Here is a 19,309-nt window from a genome sequence, read left to right as displayed (position 1 = left end):
TTCCATATTTTTAGATTTCCAGAAGGCTTTTGACACTGTTCCTCACAAGCATCTTCTAACCAAACTGTGTGCCTATAGAATAACGCCTCAGTGTTGCGCTTGGATTCATGATTTCCTGTGAGAAAGGTCACAGTTCGTAGTAATAGATGGAAAGTCACCAAGTAAAACAGAAGTAATATCCGGCATTCCCCAAGGAAGTGTTACAGGCCCTCTGTTATTCCTGATCTATATTAATGACATAGGAGACAATCTGAGTAGCCATCTTAAAGAGTGTTTACAGATGATGCTGTCATTTACAGTCTTGTAAAGTCATCAAATGATCAAAGTCAAATTGCAAAATGATTTAGATAAGATATTTGTATTGTGTGAAAAGTGACAATTGACCCTGAATAAAGAAATGTGTGAAGTTATTCACATGAGTATTAAAAGAAATCCACTAAATCTCGATTATGCCTCAAGTCGCACAAACCTGAAGGCTGTAAATTCAACTAAATACTTAGAGATTACAATTACAAATAACCTAAATTGGAACAATCACATGGATAGTGATGTGGGTAGAGCAAATTAAAAACTGTGATTCACTGACAGAACACTTAAAAATGCAACAAGTCTATTAAAGGGACACTTGTCTGTCCTGTTCTGGAGTAATGCTGTGCGGTGTGGGATCCGCACCACATGGGACTGACTGATGACATCAAAAAAGTTCAAAGAAGGGCAGCTCGTTTTGTTTTATTGTGAAATAGGGGCAATAGTGCCACATACATGATACGGGAATTGGAGTGGCAATCATTAAAACAAAGGCATTTTTCGTTGCGCGGGATCTTCTCATGAAATTTCAATCACCAGTTTTCTCCTCCGATTGCGAAAACATTCTGTTGGCACTCAACTACATAGGGAGAAATGATCATCAGGATAAAATAAGAGAAATCAGGGCTCGCACAGAAAAGTTTAAGTGCTTGTTTTTCCCTGCACGCCGTTCGAGAGTAGAACGGTAGAGAGACAGCTTCAAGGTGGTTCACTAAACCCTCTGCCAGGCACTTTATTGAAAACAGCAGAGTAATCATGTAGATGTAGATAGCATAATGTGGCATGGGTGTACTGAACTATAAATCTTTGGAAATGGTGCACTCAATGGCCAATGTTATTGCGACACTACTCCATCCCCATGTCCATCTTTCCAGAGTTGCAATCAGTCCTGACTTCATTTTGATGGATAACAATGTGCTATTGCATCAAACAGCACTGGTGGAGTGAGCTCTTGGGGCAAGGGAATATTCAGTGAATGGACTTGCCTGCCTGTTCCCCACTCCCCGATTTAACCATGTGTGAGAAGCATTGGGGTGGGATACATTGCAGCATGTTCACATGCACAAATGGCCATCCAGCAGTTGTCAACTACACTGGTGCAGGAAGGGAATGCCCTATGATAAGAACTCATCATCAACCTTGTGGCCAGCATCGGAGCAAGTTCAGAGTAAGCGTTGCTGCACATGGTGATCACACACCCTATTATGAACCATATCTCGCCTATTTTAGATGTCCAGGGGGCCATCATTGTAATCATTGTCTTTGGATTAAAATGTCACTTATGTTCATCTCATTGCATATTTCTTTCAGTCAACTTCTGTAGCATTTCTTTCTATGTATGGTCCAAGTTTCATTGACCTATGTTGCTTGGCAGTGACACAAAATGCAAAAGTTACTTTTGTCCATAAGATTCACACACCAGTGTATTACAGCCTTCATTTATACAAAAACACATTGCTCCAACACATTTTCTAATGAGATCGTCTCAGCTTCCATAGGACTGTTGTCTTTGTCTATTCTTATCCTTTGACTCAAAACATTTAACTTCATTGCTCCATGTAGCATCCATTTGCCTGGCAAAATGTTCTGCCCACCTCATTTTCATTACATTAACAATTACATCTACCACTCCAATATGTTCCTCCATTCATTTCTTTGTTTTCCTGTCTCTTCACAAAATTGCTACCATGCACATCTCCAGTGTTTGCTAGCAACCACCAGTTTTTATATTTATTAATGCCTCACCGCCGTAAGTCAAAACACGTAATAAAAACTGACGATAAACTTTTTGTTTCATTCTGCAAACTCCATTTACTTTAGTAAATGCTCTTCTCAACCCTTTGTTTGACTCTACCCGTGTACACTCAGTTGTCATCTTCATGTCATATATTTCCTTTGTCAGAGAAGTTCCTGGACAGGTTTTTTTTTTTTTTTTTTTTTTTTTTTTTTTTTTTTTTTTTTTTGTTTTTTAATATGAAACTGTACTTACCAAGTTAAAATATTACCTTCTATCAAAGTAGTCCCCTTGGCTATCTATACACAGCTGCCAACATTTCTGAAAATCTTGAAAGCAAGCAAGAAAATTTTCAATTGTGATGCTTGTAAGCACATTTGGTACAGTTAGTTGGATGTCTGCCATATCCTGATGAAACTTTCCTTTCAGTCACCTTTCCTCTCACAGAAACAAGAAAAAAATCACATGGCGAGAGGTCAGGCGAATACGGCGGATGTGGGATGGCAATAACAGAATGTTTTGGCCATATACTCGGTAACAGATAAACCAGTATAGATTCTTGCATTGTCATGCAGTAAGAACAAGTCCTGAGAATGGCACAAATCAGGGCAGTGACATGAAACTGCTAATCACAAACATTTCAAGAATCTGATGTAAAGAATTTGGTTCACTGTTTGATCTGGAGGAACATACTCATGGCGAACTAATCCTTTAGCATCAAAGAATGCAAGCAACATTGTCTTTGTTCTCAAAGGTCGTTGTTTGACCATTTTTGAGGCTGGTAATCCAGGACTCCATCATTCAGCACTTTGACACTTCGTGTGACAGTCATACTGGTGGCACCAACTTTCATCCCCAGCAATAATCTTTGGTGGAAATGTGGGATCATGTCTGGTTCTATACAGCAGTTCAGCATATGTTCTTTTTCTTTCCTCTTCCTGCCTGTCTGTTGTGTGTGTGTGTGTGTGTGTGTGTGTGTGTGTGTGTGTGACAAGTTTTGCATTAAGTTTCTTTTTCCCTTAATCTTCGCATAAAATCTTATGACACCTGTCATTATTCAAGTTATGTTCTTTTGATAACCTCACAGTTACATCACAGTGTTCTTACAACAACTGCCTTAAACATTGCACACTTGCATCGATTGTGCTGTAGATGGGCGACCAGCTCTGGGATTGTATTGCATTGCATCTCTGCCGTCACAAAACCTTTCATGCCACTCGAAAACATGATTTCTTGAAAGTGCCTTGTCGGCATTTGCTTGCTTAATCACTGTCCATGTTTCACTAGGGTTTTTCCCAAGCTTGCTACAGAACTTAATGTTGACACTATGCTTACTCTCAAGATCCACCGTGCCACCGCAACTAATTCGCCAAGAACCCAGTGTGTTGCTAAGCAGTCCTACCACATAGTAAATTCGCATGGAAACATGGCCAAGGTCATTTCAATGACACACACATACCAGGTAACATAAAAACAACATTTGTTCCTTTTTAGTATTGCAAATTCAGAAATGAAAAAAAACCTGTGCTGGAACGTTTCTGACAAAGAGAGTACACAAGAATGCATGCACTGGCTCTATGACTTCACTGTTAATTTCAATAATTTCCTTTCCAATGTTTTGATTATACACTAACTTAATCTCATTATAGTTACAAATTTTCAGGTGTACTTTCAACTTCATCTTCACAGTTTTTCCAATCTTTTTTATATGAAATGTGAACAGTACAATCATCTTGTATAGTTTCTCACCACTAGCAGGGCCTGCTTGGAACACAAGCCTCTCCATCTTCTTCGGTCATCCCACCAGCTCTGTCAATGCTCTTGATAAGTCTCCTCCTCTCTTCTGACCACTTTCTCCACTCCTTTTAGACACTTGTCCCTCAGCCTTGCTCTTGGTTTCTTGCCCTCCATCTTCCCCCCAAGCATCCTTGTCGCATCAATTCTCTTCAAATGCCTGTACCATTTTAAATTTCTCCCCTCAATTTTATCTGGTAGGGTTCCTCCGGTGTTCTCTGACAAACACTTTCATCTCTCATTTTTTTCCATTTTAGTTACACCTATCTGACTTTTTAAAATCTTCATTTCACTTTGTCACTTGTTATTTTTTCCACTTTCCTTCATGAACTAGCTTTCTTCAAGGTATGACAGACTTGGTGTATATGTTAGGAGTGTCATCTATTTTTCTGGGGGATTTCTTTGTACCATATCAATACTCTCAAATTTCTCATAAAGCTATCAGCTTGTCTTGCCCATTCACTTATCTCTTTGTCATTTCTTACATTTTCTTATACAACACTCCTCAAGTACTTACAGTTTTCCACTGTTTTTTGCTGTTCAGTGTCTAAATTCATGTTTACTAGAGGGCTACAATTTTTTTCTTGTTTTGATCAACAGATCAAATTTCTTTGTGTAAATTTTAGGCCATATTCTTCACAACTTCTTCCCAAGATGTAACTGCTTCTGTATTCCCTCCTCATTCCCCCACACTATGAAATTATCAGCAAATAACATTGCTATCATCTTGTCAGCTACTTCTTTTGCCACCTATCCATTGTATGGTACATCACTACTTTGGAAAATAAGACACATTTGTGCCCTTCTTTGTACAGTATAATGTCAAGACCAAAAACAAAGGCTGTATTATTATGTTCCATTACGATACTTTTATTCTCCCAGTTTAAGGATGTATCAGCTTATTTTATGGCTGCTAAAAATAGTTTTAATGGCACTGTATTTACCACTGTTTTGATTCAGTCTACTGGAAGCCACTACTATATGTACTTGGCCCTGCAAAAATTTAGACTTAAAAGACATTATATGCTTATATTGTACGGAGTGCAGTTGCAGTTGTAGCAGTTCTAAAGCTAATTACTGACAAAGTTGTTTGCGCACTGTATTCAAATATTAAATTTAGTAGTTTTCAATCGTTCAGCCAAATATTAGCACAGCGTTTACATTTTGCAGGGTGCAGTTGCAGTTGCAGTGGTTCTTAAGTTCTAACAAAGTTGTTTGTGGACTGTTATTCGGTTATTAAATTTAGTGGTTTTCAACAGTGTCTTGTGCTGTTTCTGGTGAAATAACAGTTTAATAAACTTTTGCCCACTGTATTTTATAGAGTTCTTTTCACATTGATGTCATTTATTAAATTTAGTACAGTAGTTTTCAGCTGATGTTTCTTATTGTTTGTAGTGAAACATTTCAGTAAAACTTTTGTTCACTGTATTTAATTTTGTTGAATGTTCCAGTGTTGCTTGGATTTCTTTTATTTTGGATAAGAAATTGTGTGAAGGTCTTGTGGTATTGATATTAGTTGTGGTTTAATAGCATTAATAAAAGTAGTTGGTTTCTTAGTAGAAAGCGAAATTCGAGATCACTATTGTTAGTTCTTTAAATAATTCTACTGTTATAATTGAACTTAGGGAATGTAGATGTTTAGTTCTTTCAGTAACTGTTAACATTTTACCATGAGTGAGAAGTGTGGGCTATGTCATAGGTATGTGAGTAGTGGGTTACAGTGTGAGATTTGTTCAAAGTATTTTCAATGGAAGGGGAAGGGGGGGGGCGAGTGCAGTGGGGAAACCAGTGAGCATTCTAGCAAGATCCTCTCCTGAAATGCAGAATTTGCAGCAGAAATAAGTTGATAGAGGAGCAGGAGTGTAAGATCTGTGCAGTTACAAAAAGCAAAGGAGGAACTAGATAGATTGAGGAGGGTGAAGGGCAATGGAGACTGGGAACTGGCAGTTGGTAAGAATTCAATTTGGCCAACTGTCAAGAGTTTAGTGGAGAGAAGTCTCTTGTAGGTGTAGGTGTAGGAAACATGCAGCAGTCCTCAGCAATTAGGAAGCCTAAGGCAGTTGCAGATTCTAACAGAAAGAAGAAGGTTCTGCTGCTACGTAGATCGCATGGCAGAGATGTGGGACAGCAGCAGCAGGAAGTGTTAGGGAGTGAGTACCAGGTCACCAGCATCGTGAAGTCCAGTGCAGGGTTAGCTCAGGTGGCTGACAACATAGGGGAGTTATGAAGGAATTTTACAAAAGAGATCAAGTAGTAATTGCATGTGGAGCTGGGAATAGTCTTGATAGGGATGGGGAATATAATGTAGATGGTGATCTGTTAAAGGTAGCTACTCAAACTGGTGGCACAAATGTAAGTGCAACAGTTTCAGCATCATGAGCAGCCTCATCTTAATGCTGCTGTTGGGGGTGTTAACATGAGGCTGGAGGAGGTGCTGATGGTGGAGGGCATGGCTCACGCTGCAGTGGTGCCAGTTGAGTCTATCAACAGATTGGGTTTCACTAGGTATGGTCTGCACCTCAATAGGTATGGGAAGGGGAGACTGGCAAAGCTTATAGGTGACAGTGTAACAGGCAGTGGTGGGATCACTCATGGGAAAATTCCTGTAGGAGTTGGTGTTAGAGATGCATCTTTTTTAGATTGAAGTCAGCTGATAGGTGTCCCTGCTTAAAGGAAGTCCCTCTAACAAAGGAATCACTTTCAAAGGAGGCCAGATATCGAAGTAGTAAAGGAATTAGCATATTTCATCAAAATATAAGAGATATTATAGATGAAATTAGTGAACTGCTTATAGATGTTGGCTCTGACATTATTGATATATCAGAGCACTACTTAAATAATTTGACAATTCAGAGGCTTCCTTCACCAGGATACAGACTAGCTGGCTGTTTTTCAAGGAGTTCTTCGCGGAGTGGGGGAGTGGTCATGCACATAAAAAACAGAATTCCATTTGAGTCTGTAGACGTATTTCGGCACTGCACTGAACAGGTATCTGAATGTTGTGCAGGGACAGTTCAATTTAGTGAATCTAAACTTCTAATTGTTGTTGTTTACAGGTCCCTTAACTCTGACTTCAGAGCATTTCGGTTCAAGATAGAGAGGCTTCTTGGTTCACTTTACTGGAAGTACCAAAAATTAGTTATATGTGGTGACTTCAATATTAATTTTGTATGTCATTGTGTAAGAAAAAGGACGTTGAAAGATCTCCTAGATTCATACGATCTGATTCAGACTCCCCCCCACCCCCCAACAAGGGTGCAGGGTGACAGTAACATAGTCAAAGACAATATTTCTATTCATTCTTCATTACTAGATGGGCATTCTGTTTGAAAAAGGGTGAATAACCTTTCAGACCATGATGCTCAAATTTTAACAATAAAACGTTTTTGTACTCAAACAACTGTTATATATAATGTACTGTGCTGCACATGTTAGCACTGTACTTATCCATATTTGTAATTTTTCCTTTAAGAATGGTCAGTTTCCTGGACATTTAGACTACTCAGTAGTAAAGCCGCTTTATAATGTAGACAATTTGTAATTTTTCCTTTAAGAATGGTCAGTTTCCTGGACATTTAGACTACTCAGTAGTAAAGCCGCTTTATAATGTAGACAATTTTAGACCTATTTCTATGCAATCACCATTTGCTACAATTATTGGAAAGGCTGTGTATGTAAGGATAATTGATCACTTTATCTAGCATAATTTGCTATCAAATGTACAGTCTGGTTTTAGAAGTGGTTTAACAACTGAAAATGCTATATTCTCTTTTCTCTGTGAGTTACTGGATAGATTAAACAAAAGGTTTCAAACGTTAGGCATCTTTTTCAATTTAACTAAGGTGTTTGATTGCACTGATCACAAAATATTGCTTCAGAAGTTGGACCATTATGGAATACGGGGAGTAGCTCACAACTGGTTCACCTTTTACTTTAATGAGAAACACCAAACGGTCATTATCCACAGTGTTGAGAATGGCTATGATGTGGCGTCTCAGTACGGCATGGTCAAGTGTGGTGTGCCCCAGGGATCAGTGCCGTGGCCTGTCCTGTTCCTTATTTATATAAATGATATGCCTTCTAGTATTACAGGTGATTCTAAAATACTTCTGTTTGCTGATGACACTAACTTGGTAATTAAGGATGTTGTGTGCAACAATGGCACTGTTTCAAATAGTGCAGTTCATGGCTTGTAGAAAATAAATTAAAACCAAATCACAATGAGACTCAGTTTTTACAATTTTGTACACACAATTCAACAAAACCTGACATTTTAATTTCACAGAATGGGCATATGATTAGTGAAACTGAACAATTTAAATTCCTTGGTGTTGAGATAGATAATAAACTGTCATGGAAAGCCCATGTTCAGGATCTTGTTGAAAGACTTAGTGCTGCCATTTTTACTACTTGAATGGTATCTGAATTAAGTGATAGTTTGACACGAAAAGTAGTCTACTTTGCTTACTTTCATTCACTTACTACATATGGTATTATATTTTGGGGTAACTCTTGCCACTCTAAAAGGACATTTTCGGCTTATAAACAGGCAGTTTGGGCAATAAGTGGTGTAAGTTCGTGAACCTCTTCTCGACCTCTGATAAGTAGTCTGGGCATTCTGACTTTGGCCTCTCCATATATATATTCTTTACTTTCGTTTCTTGTTAACAATATCGACTTATTCCCAAGAATTAGCAGTTTTCACTCAGTAAGTGCTAGGCAGAAATGTAATCTGCATTCAGATCGCACTTCCTTGACTCTTGTGCAGAAAGGTGTGCAGTATATTGCTCTATACGTTTTTAATAAAATAACACAAGAATTCAAAAATCCTAACAGCAATCCACGCACTTTCAAACCAAAGGTGAAGAGTTTCCTCATGGGTCCCTCCTTCTATTCTGTCAGGAGTTCCTTGAAAAATTGAATCCTGTGTTATATTGTTGATTGTGTTTACAAAAACTTGTGGTTTGTCTTTTCTTGGTTCGTAAATATTTTATTTTTATCTGTTATTACTTTTACCTTGGAGATCTGTTCCTCAATTTGGTCCTACAAAACTAAACGTTTGTTAAAAAAAAAGGCTTCTTTGATTTTTGTGTTCCAAATTCTGAGTGTTTTTTTCTCATCTGTTTTTGTCCTTTTCTCAATTGTTTATGAGGCTGTTTAAATGGTGTAAGTCTTAACATTATTTCATTCTATGTATATTGATGTCTTTACAGACTGTTTACTGAAGCAAGCTTTTCTTAAACAGACCGCGCTGAAAATTTTTTCTAATAGTATATCCCAACAGAAGATGCACTTTAAACAACTAATATTGTGGTTTCTTTTGGAGTTGCTTAGTTTTCTTCCACTTTGATAGTAGCCTTAGTGTACTTCCCAAAAGGAAATGGTTGCTACCTCTGTTGCTTCCTCTAGAAGCATGCATAAAATTCTTCGTTTTATCATTAACTAGTATATAATCAATCACAGATCTTGATTCTTCTGTACTCTGTGTAAAATTATGAATGCCTTTCTTCTTTTAAAATTATTAAAAGAGGCAGACTTGTGTAGCTCTGGTCCATTATTATTAAGAGTCTTACCTCCAAATAATCCTACTATTCACAGCATAGCTAGGTTTCTGACTCTTGCATTGAAAACACCAGCAATCAAAATATGGGCTGTCTTTTTGTTCACTTCTTTATGAAGATCATCATAAAAAGTACCAGTACCACCTTTTCTTCCCTCTTCTGGAACATACACATTTACAGCTGTTAGATGACCTCTTGGAACTCTGAAATCTGTCTGTCTTCATTCCACGGCATTAAGTACTCTGTCAAATTTTTTGTTCCTTTTACTTTTTTTCTTACTTTCTGTTATTACTGCAATGTCTACTTTTCTTTCTTTGAGTACTTGATTCAATTCACTCTCTTTGTTGGTCAATCCTCAAACATTCCACACTGCCAAAGATACATAAGCCATATAGTCAAATAATTTTTTCTTTACTATTTGCCATTATCACCAGCTGATCCAGTTCTTCATGATCTTCGTTGATCCATTATGGACCGTGGGACAACAGCTGGCATGTATTTCTTGATGCAATAATTTACCAACAGCCATATGTATTGTAGAAATTTATTTTATGAACTTCTTATGTGCTAACAGTTCTGGCATTACATTGATGCCATCTTCAGGCCCCACACGTCATAGTCATAAAAACACTATACATGGAAGGAGCCATATAACTGGATCCATGAATCAAATCATTATGCAACAGCTCTTGGTGACCAAACGACACAGGTTAAGTAGCGTGATGGGAGCTGCCTCCTCTACGTATCAAAATCTGCTTGATTTTCTATTGGGGTTGACTCCCTTATGGAATCTGGCTTCAGTATGACTTGAGAACCCCTACCCCCACCCCCTGCCCTATGTTGTAGGACACAGTTTGGCTCCTCTGTAGAGACCACAACCAGAAGCTATGCTACCACCCATGGGAGTAAGGTCTATAAGAAAGAATTTTATTGAATATTTCCTGTCTGTTCCTGCCTGGAGTTCCCACTGTTAGAATTTTATTGAATGTAAGTCATTGAATGTAAGCTAAAAGAATCCTTACAATTAATTAATGTGAGGAAAAATGGTAATCAATATTTATTGCTTACACTACTGTTCCACTCACAAACAATTTTTAAAACCATCTTGTATCTCTGCTCGATTACAATCCAATGGTTATCTTTTATGCAGTTTGTAATAATTGCAGTAGACTACAGGGAGGAGATTGTCACATCTACAGTTTCTGTTGTTAGCAATTGCAAGCAGATTTATCTTGTCAGATCACAGAGCTGATTCTGGTATTATTCTTTAACAAAATATATCAGGTTTTGTCTCACATTGCGACTCACATCCACATAACAGCTTGTCCCAAAATGGCTGCTTTCACTGGTTCTGAAGGTTCTCTCTGAATGTTTTTGTTAAAATAATGGAATTGTATGATGTTTTCTTGATTTTTTACTCTTGAGAAATTATTGAAGATACAATTTGGTCACTACTTAGACCAGCTATGCACGCAAACTTAGAATGCAAAACTAGGCCACAGTTAAAGTTGTGTAATAACTGCAGTTTGCTTGAAATGAAATCTAATTCAGACAGTGTGTCTGTTGAATTCTCCATGGATCTGGCACTGAATCTTAAAAAAAATATAAGATAAAAACTTAATGACAGCAGCCCTAGCACTGTGATTCATCACAATAAATTTCTATACAACCTCCTACAAGATTAACATTGTCTGCAATATAAAGTTTGACAAAGAAAAAAAAATGGATATTTTCCCCATTGATAAGTAATTAAGAAAAAAACAAGTTTGAAATCTGAAGTAAAAAAAAAAAAAAAAAAATTAAAACTACTAGCTGACACAGAAGAAAAATGTGTTTCCAAATCACAAAAACAATTAAGAATGAATTGCCATTTGTTCAGTCCATAATCACTGGAAAGAAAGTTCATATGTGGAATTAATGTCTTCAAGTTAACAAAAGTGTGCTTATCCTAGTGTCACAAACTAATGCTGTGGCAGGCTAGGCTTATAAATGTAATTAATGATAATAATTACTGTTCAAGCATTGTGATAGAAATGAAAGATCTCTTCACTTTCAATCCAAGAAAGCAGATGAAGCATCATAATTTTCATGAAAAAGTTCCAGCTGAACACATTCCCTTTAAGCTTGCTAATTTGAAGATGACTATGAGAGAAGTAAAGCAATTATTGTTTAGTTGGAGCACCATAAATTTCATATTTCTATAAAACTAAATGGAAGAAACTAATAAGGTGGTTCACAACTGGACTAATTTTTCTACCATTCTATATTTTAAAAATCAGTTGAAATATATATTATGTGTAAAAAAATAGGAGTGTGGGTTAGCTACTACAAACAGCATAGTGAACGCATTATTGTGGCCAAGATAGACACAAAGCCCATGCCTACTACAGTAGTACAAGTTTATATGCCAACTAGCTCTGCAGATGATGAAGAAATTGATGAAATGTATGACGAGATAAAAGAAATTATTCAGGTAGTGAAGGGAGACGAAAATTTAATAGTCATGGGTGACTGGAATTCGTCAGTAGGAAAAGGGAGAGAAGGAAACATAGTAGGCGAATATGGATTGGGGGGAAGAAATGAAAGAGGAAGCCGCCTTGTAGAATTTTGCACAGAGCATAACTTAATCATAGCTAACACTTGGTTCAAGAATCATAAAAGAAGGTTGTATACCTGGAAGAATCCTGGAGATACTAAAAGGTATCAGATAGATTATATAATGGTAAGACAGAGATTTAGGAACCAGGTTTTAAATTGTAAGACATTTCCAGGGGCAGATGTGGATTCTGACCACAATCTATTGGTTATAAACTGCAGATTGAAACTGAAGAAACTGCAAAAAGGTGGGAATTTAAGGAGATGGGCCCTGGATAAACTGAAAGAACCAGAGATTGTAGAGAGTTTCAGGGAGAGCATAAGGGAACAATTGACAGAAATGGGGGAAAGAAATACAGTAGAAGAAGAATGGGTAGCTCTGAGGGATGAAGTAGTGAAGGCAGCAGAAGATCAAGTAGGTAAAAAGACGAGGGCTAATAGAAATCCTTGGGTAACAGAAGAAATATTGAATTTAACTGATGAAAGGAGAAAATATAAAAATGCAGTAAATGAAGCAGGCAAAAAGGAATGCAAACGTCTCAAAAATGAGATCGACAGGAAGTGCAAAATGGCTAAGCAGGAATGGCTAGAGGACAAATGTAAGGATGTAGAGGCTTGTCTCACTAGGGGTAAGATAGATACTGCCTACAGGAAAATTAAAGAGACCTTTGGAGAGAAGAGAACCACTTGTATGAATATCAAGAGCTCAGATGGCAACCCAGTTCTAAGCAAAGAAGGGAAGGCAGAAAGGTGGAAGGAGTATATAGAGGGTTTATACAAGGGCGATGTACTTGAGGACAATATTATGGAAATGGAAGAGGATGTAGATGAAGATGAAATGGGAGATAAGATACTGCGTGAAGAGTTTGACAGAGCACTGAAAGACCTGAGTCGAAACAAAGCCCCGGGAGTAGACAACATTCCATTAGAACTACTGACGGCCTTGGGAGAGCCAGTACTGACAAAACTCTACCATCTGGTGAGCAAGATGTATGAGACAGGCGAAATACCCACAGACTTCAAGAAGAATATAATAATTCCAATCCCAAAGAAAGCAGGTGTTGACAGATGTGAAAATTACCGAACTATCAGTTTAATAAGTCACAGCTGCAAAATACTAACGCGAATTCTTTACAGACAAATGGAAAAACTGGTAGAAGCCGACCTCGGGGAAGATCAGTTTGGATTCCGTAGAAATGTTGGAACACGTGAGGCAACACTAACCTTATGACTTATCTTAGAAGAAAGATTAAGAAAAGGCAAACCTACGTTTCTAGCATTTGTAGACTTAGAGAAAGCTTTTGACAACGTTAACTGGAATACTCTCTTTCAAATTCTGAAGGTGGCAGGGGTAAAATACAGGGAGCGAAAGGCTATTTACAATTTGTACAGAAACCAGATGGCAGTTATAAGAGTCAAGGGGCATGAAAGGGAAGCAGTGGTTGGGAAAGGAGTGAGACAGGGTTGTAGCCTCTCCCCAATGTTATTCAATCTGTATATTGAGCAAGCAGTAAAGGAAACAAAAGAAAAATTCGGAGTAGGTATTAAAATTCATGGAGAAGAAGTAAAAACTTTGAGGTTCACCGATGACATTGTAATTCTGTCAGAGACAGCAAAGGACTTGGAAGAGCAGTTGAACGGAATGGACAGTGTCTTGAAAGGAGGATATAAGATGAACATCAACAAAAGCAAAACGAGGATAAAGGAATGTAGTCAAATTAAATCGGGTGATGCTGAGGGGATTAGATTAGGAAATGAGACACTTAAAGTAGTAAAGGAGTTTTGCTATTTAGGGAGTAAAATAACTGATGATGGTCGAAGTAGAGTGGATATAAAATGTAGACTGGCAATGGCAAGGAAATCGTTTCTGAAGAAAAGAAATTTGTTAACATCGAGTATAGATTTAAGTGTCAGGAAGTCGTTTCTGAAAGTATTTGTATGGAGTGTAGCCATGTATGGAAGTGAAACATGGACGATAACCAGTTTGGACAAGAAGAGAATAGAAGCTTTCGAAATGTGGTGCTACAGAAGAATGCTGAAGATCAGGTGGGTAGATCACGTAACTAATGAGGAGGTATTGAATAGGATTGGGGAGAAGAGAAGTTTGTGGTACAACTTGACTAGAAGAAGGGATCAGTTGGTAGGACATGTTTTGAGGCATCAAGGGATCACAAATTTAGCATTGGAGGGCAGCATGGAGGGTAAAAATTGTAGAGGGAGACCAAGAGATCAATACACTAAGCAGATTCAGAAGGATGTAGGTTGCAGTAGGTACTGGGAGATGAAGAAGCTTGCACAGGATAGAGCAGCATGGAGAGCTGCATCAAACCAGTCTCAGGACTGATGACCACAACAACAACAACAACAACAACAACACATTTAACAGAAAACAAAAATATCTCATCGATACGGGCACTTATCATAACAAGGGACGTTACAGCCTTCATGTTACAGCTCTTTTTTTAGCGATAGCTCAAAAGTTAGGACCATCTCTGGTTTGTTGTGTATTTTATTGCCTCTCCACAAAACAGGTATAGGTTAGTGGCTGCAATTTTTATTCATTGTTGTCATCTCGGAATTTTTGTTACCGTAACAAATTAAACTGCCATGTTGTCAATTCTTTACCTTTTGGCAGTAAAAGTTTCAGATATAATTATACACTGAATTAAAAATCTCACCCGGTAATATAGCTGTTTAACTTCTTCAATATATGAAGATGATGTTATTCCATCTATTTGCTCACTGATTGTAACTGTCAGAAGCTTGTCAGTTTCAGCTATTGTCAGCTTCAGAAACTGGTCTCCAGTCAGATCACGGACAGGCTTGTTCTTAACATACTTCATACTGAGAAAAAAAAGTTAATTTACTTCAATCAGCACCATGACATTTCACAAATTGTTTTTAAACAAGCAAAAAATGCATAATTTATAAATCAGAAAAATATACCTGTAACAAGGATGACTTTCATCAATTTCTTTTATGCCTTTTTTCGTGGGCTTTACATTGATCTTCGCACGTTCAAAGAAAGTCTCTCTCACACATTTCCTAACAAGTGGATCACGTGACAACTGCATTGCAACCATGAACTTAACAGCTTTCAGTACATCTTCCACTGATGAAAATTTGCTGAAAACAAAAGTATATTTGAACAATAAGTTACAAAAAAGAAATATAGCAAAGAAACCAATATGGCAGGAAATGTACAGACATGAGAAAACTTAAACGTAAAAATAACACATGATGTGAACACCAAGAAATTGTAATATAATGGATGCCAAAGTTATCAACAACAGAATATCATCATTTGGTGGTAGTTTCACTTTTTTCCAAATAAGCATATGTTGCATATGCACCAATGTGGAGCCACAGCTATAAACTGACACTCAGTGTGAGGAAGTTTGTCCAGTACACAAATGTGTCTGGATGTGTCTAGCAGTGCTGTTTAATTGGATTAAGTTGCTGTGTGTTATGCTGTGGTTATTATGCTCTGTTGCACTTTTTGCTATGTGCTGTATCTTGCATTTGCTGTTAAAAAAGTTATTTGAGAAAAAAATGAGTGCTTGGAATTTAAGTTCTGTTTTCTTTTTCGGAATTATGTTGTATAATGCTTCTGATCTTCTGGGCTTGATAGAATAAAAGTTGATTCATGTTTTTTGTAGATTAGTAAATGTTAAAACTACTGGCCATTAGATTTTATTATTAGCAACACTGCACCTTCCACAACCACATGTTGACTACCTTACTGCTGCACTGTTTTTTGAAACAGATTATTGTTTTAATAAATTAATGCCAATGCTGATCTTTATGAATAGTTGATTTAATACCAAATATTCTATCCAGTAAATGTCACAGAAAATTCATATCTAACATTACCAACCATGTATAGGAATTTTAGGCTTGCCTAGATTTCACAGTTTAACTGACACTATTACCTTAAGCTAATGTAATTAGTTTACTGCACTCTTTAGCATAACATGTGTTAGCTGGGATACGTTATCGTATTTACTCGAACCTAAGCTGCACTTTTTTCCAGTTTTTTGTTTTAATCCAAAAAACCGCCTGCGGCTTAGAATCAAGTGGAAAGTACACAGAAGTTCTGAAAAATGTTGGTAGTTGCCGCCACGACTAACTTATGCCGTCGAATGTATGTAGCGCTACACAGGGATGCTTTGCAGACATAAAGATAAATACTGGCGCCAAATCCTCTGCGTCAGAAAAAAAAAAAAAAAGGGGTGGAAGACGAGCTTTTTTTCTGCACCTTGAGTTTCGACCACTGCATTTTCATACATTATCCAACGAAGTAAATACAAATTCCATATTGTCCATCTTCGAATGTAGCAGCATTTCAATGTACTAAGAAAATCCGACTGGCAAGACTGTTTGGGATGTTTGTCAATATGGCCAACTCTACGTTCTGAATTTTTTCCTACCTGTGAGACGAGATGGTTCCTTATATGAACTTTTATGAATTGTGAATCGCATGCAGTATTCTCTTCGCCATAAGAATAATACAAATATAAACATTTTGCCATGTATTCTTTCATGTTTGCTGCTAACTCATTTAAATCCTGTCCACCTAATAAACTACAAAGAAAGAATATACATACCATGTCATGTTTAAATTCGTATTATTCTTATGCCTAATAGTGATACAGTCAGAAATGAAGCACAGCAATTGACTAGATTTTTAAATCTAAAGATGACTCTAATTTCAGTGCAGAATGTAATGTACTAAAGAGGTGTCTGCAAAGATTTTCAAACGGAGAAAAATTTTCGCTAAACTCTCGTTCAGAACGTCTTCTATCATACGCTGTCTATTACTTGGTTCTTGTTGATCATTATCAAAGAAAGCAGCAGTGTAAGTAACAACAAATAGCAGTCTCTTGCCATTGTTTCGATAATGAGATGATTCCTCTCTCTCTCCTTTTTAATTGTAAGCGGTGGTAGCGTGCACAAAAGCAAGCCATGCCACATTATCAGAATGCGACAAACAATGCATGACACAGTACAGTAATGCATTTTCAGCTTAGAGTGACGTAAACACCTATAACAAAGAGAACGGCACTTATCAGATCAAAGAAAAATAAGCAATCAATTCAAACCAGACGAAGTACGCGAAAAAGGAAGAGTACCCGTATAAATACGGACGGAGCACCTGACGCATAACAATGGCTACCTGGTAAAGCTTAGCTGCTAAGCTTACGACTTGAACCAAACTACTGTAGCTGTATTGTCATTCAATCGACCTAAATTGTGTCTCATATTACAATGGATCAACTTTGTTGCAATTTGGAGGTGCAGCCTAAAACTTTTCTCTCCTCTTGTATTTCGAGTCTCAAATTTCAGGTGCGGCTTAGATTCGCGAAATTTTTTTTCCTTCATTTCGAGTCTCATTTTTCAGGTGCGGCTTAGTTTCGAGTGCGGCTTAGATTCGAGTAAATATGGTAGTTTAAATGCACACATTTACAAAAACTCATCACTGACTGACTGACAGACATTTTATGGCCACACTTCCAAAACAGTGCTTTTCTGAAAAATAGTTATTTGGAAAATTTTGCTTCGTTCAGTATCATCTACCTTGTTTTGATCTTATTATCTTGATGATTTTTTCTATGCAGTATATGAGGGCTCCTGATAAACAATCAGATAGCAATCTGTAGTTATGTTGTTAGTAGTTACTTGTGCATAGCATCCATCAGAAAATATCTGTACATTAACAGTTACTGCAAGTGCATCAATTTCTAAAGAACTCTACAGTGATATACAGATATTCTGGTGAGATATATTGAGATTAACTATTGTACCTCGTTGGACAAAGAAGACAGTGAACAGTTTATACGCTGACAAAAGTTTTCAAATGTGGTAAGAATACAGAACTATTAAGCTTGCATACCTGCTGACAAACTCCTTTGCAACTTCAGTTGGCTCTGTTGGCTCTTGTTCTACTTCATGGCGTTGATAATTATCTCTCAAATTTTCTCCAAACTGTTCAGGAGATAAACCGAATTTCTTAGCCAAACCATCTGGAAAAAAGGACATTTTCCCCCTCATTTTAAAACCAGAAGTTAAACACACACACCCACCCACACACACACACACACACACACACACACACACATACACACACACTTCATTCTGTTCCAGTATCTTTTACACATCTATCTGCTATGTGTATCTATTTGCTTCTCAGAACTTGGTCTTACTTAAATATTGATGAGTTCTCTATATTTTTGGTTATTATGTATTTAGTGTAAATGTGCCATTCAGTATCCACTGCATACACAATGAAATGGGATAATAGCATTTCAGATTTGGCTGAATTCTGCTACAGAATTTATGATGCCACGTAAAATGGGAGTCAACCGCAACATGTAATTAAAGGTTCAATCATGACAGAATGCTGTATGGATACTAATTACCTTTCTGAAACAAGAATGTTCATATACCTACCGTGAAAGAGAATGGTTAATTTTAGAGTAATAAACTTCACAATGCTGTCCTATGTAATCTACCCACTGGAAAATTACCCTCTATCACGCAATAATTAATAATGGTCAATCAAATCATCCACATTTATTTACGTTTGAAAAGTATCTGATCAGATTTCCTAGTAATATGTGCGCCGACAGCTCGTCGACGCCAAGGTATTTTTCTAGTACGTTTATTCCTTGGAACAACAGAGGTACGAAAATGTATGCTCCATGGTTATTGTAGTTATAGAGAGAGAGAGGAACAGCTTCGGAAGTATTTGTTTGAAGATTATCGGACTGCTAAAAGAGTTTTATTTATCCTTCTTCGCGCTAAAGCGAGCTAGGAAAGAGTATAGTTTGTGCCGCTAGCGCGATAGTAAAGAGAAAGAGAAACCTGTACAAGAAATTGGAAGAGACTTGGAACCAACACCAAACGGAATATGTATGGAAATGAATTAATATAATTTTGCCTCAGAAATAAGGTTTGTGAACATTTTATTATAGAGTGAATGACGAATGAGTTCTCTGTCTGAATCATTGATGATTGTCTGGGCCCTGTAATTAATTGGGAAGTTTCAGCTGTGACGAAGAGAGCCTGCAATCTCTGAGTTTAGAAATCGTCCAAAAAGGCTTCGTCCACATCTGAAATTTTAGATCTGTCGTAAACTGAACGAATGGTTCAAACGATCGATTTTCCCAACTGAATGCAGCGCTTAATAATAATAACCAATGCAAAGATCTTTTCTAGCAAGCCAGCCGCTGAAAATTAAGACGAAGGGCTCCACCAGAGATTCTACTAGGCTGATTTCAAGTAATTAATATAGTTTAAACTGTATACAGATAAAGAA

At 37.3% G+C, this 19,309-nt stretch overlaps 1 protein-coding gene across 1 annotated transcript in view; it reads right to left on the bottom strand.

Moving 5' to 3' along the window:
• Nucleotides 1-19,309, bottom strand: part of LOC126248845 (transcription elongation factor SPT6) — a 181,317-nt gene that overhangs the window by 59,624 nt on the left and 102,384 nt on the right. Inside the window, exons 12-14 of the mRNA XM_049950270.1 lie at nucleotides 17,885-18,014; nucleotides 14,938-15,117; nucleotides 14,670-14,835 (exon numbers count right to left, since the gene is read on the bottom strand). Of these exons, the coding sequence (XP_049806227.1) occupies nucleotides 14,670-14,835; nucleotides 14,938-15,117; nucleotides 17,885-18,014 (476 nt within the window). The remainder of the gene's footprint in view (nucleotides 1-14,669; nucleotides 14,836-14,937; nucleotides 15,118-17,884; nucleotides 18,015-19,309) is intronic.

This window comes from Schistocerca nitens, chromosome 1 (genome assembly GCF_023898315.1).
Source record: "Schistocerca nitens isolate TAMUIC-IGC-003100 chromosome 1, iqSchNite1.1, whole genome shotgun sequence".
Classification (NCBI taxonomy): domain Eukaryota; kingdom Metazoa; phylum Arthropoda; class Insecta; order Orthoptera; family Acrididae; genus Schistocerca; species Schistocerca nitens.
Note: the sequence above shows the minus strand (reverse complement) of the source record. Positions and strands in the feature narration are given on the sequence as shown.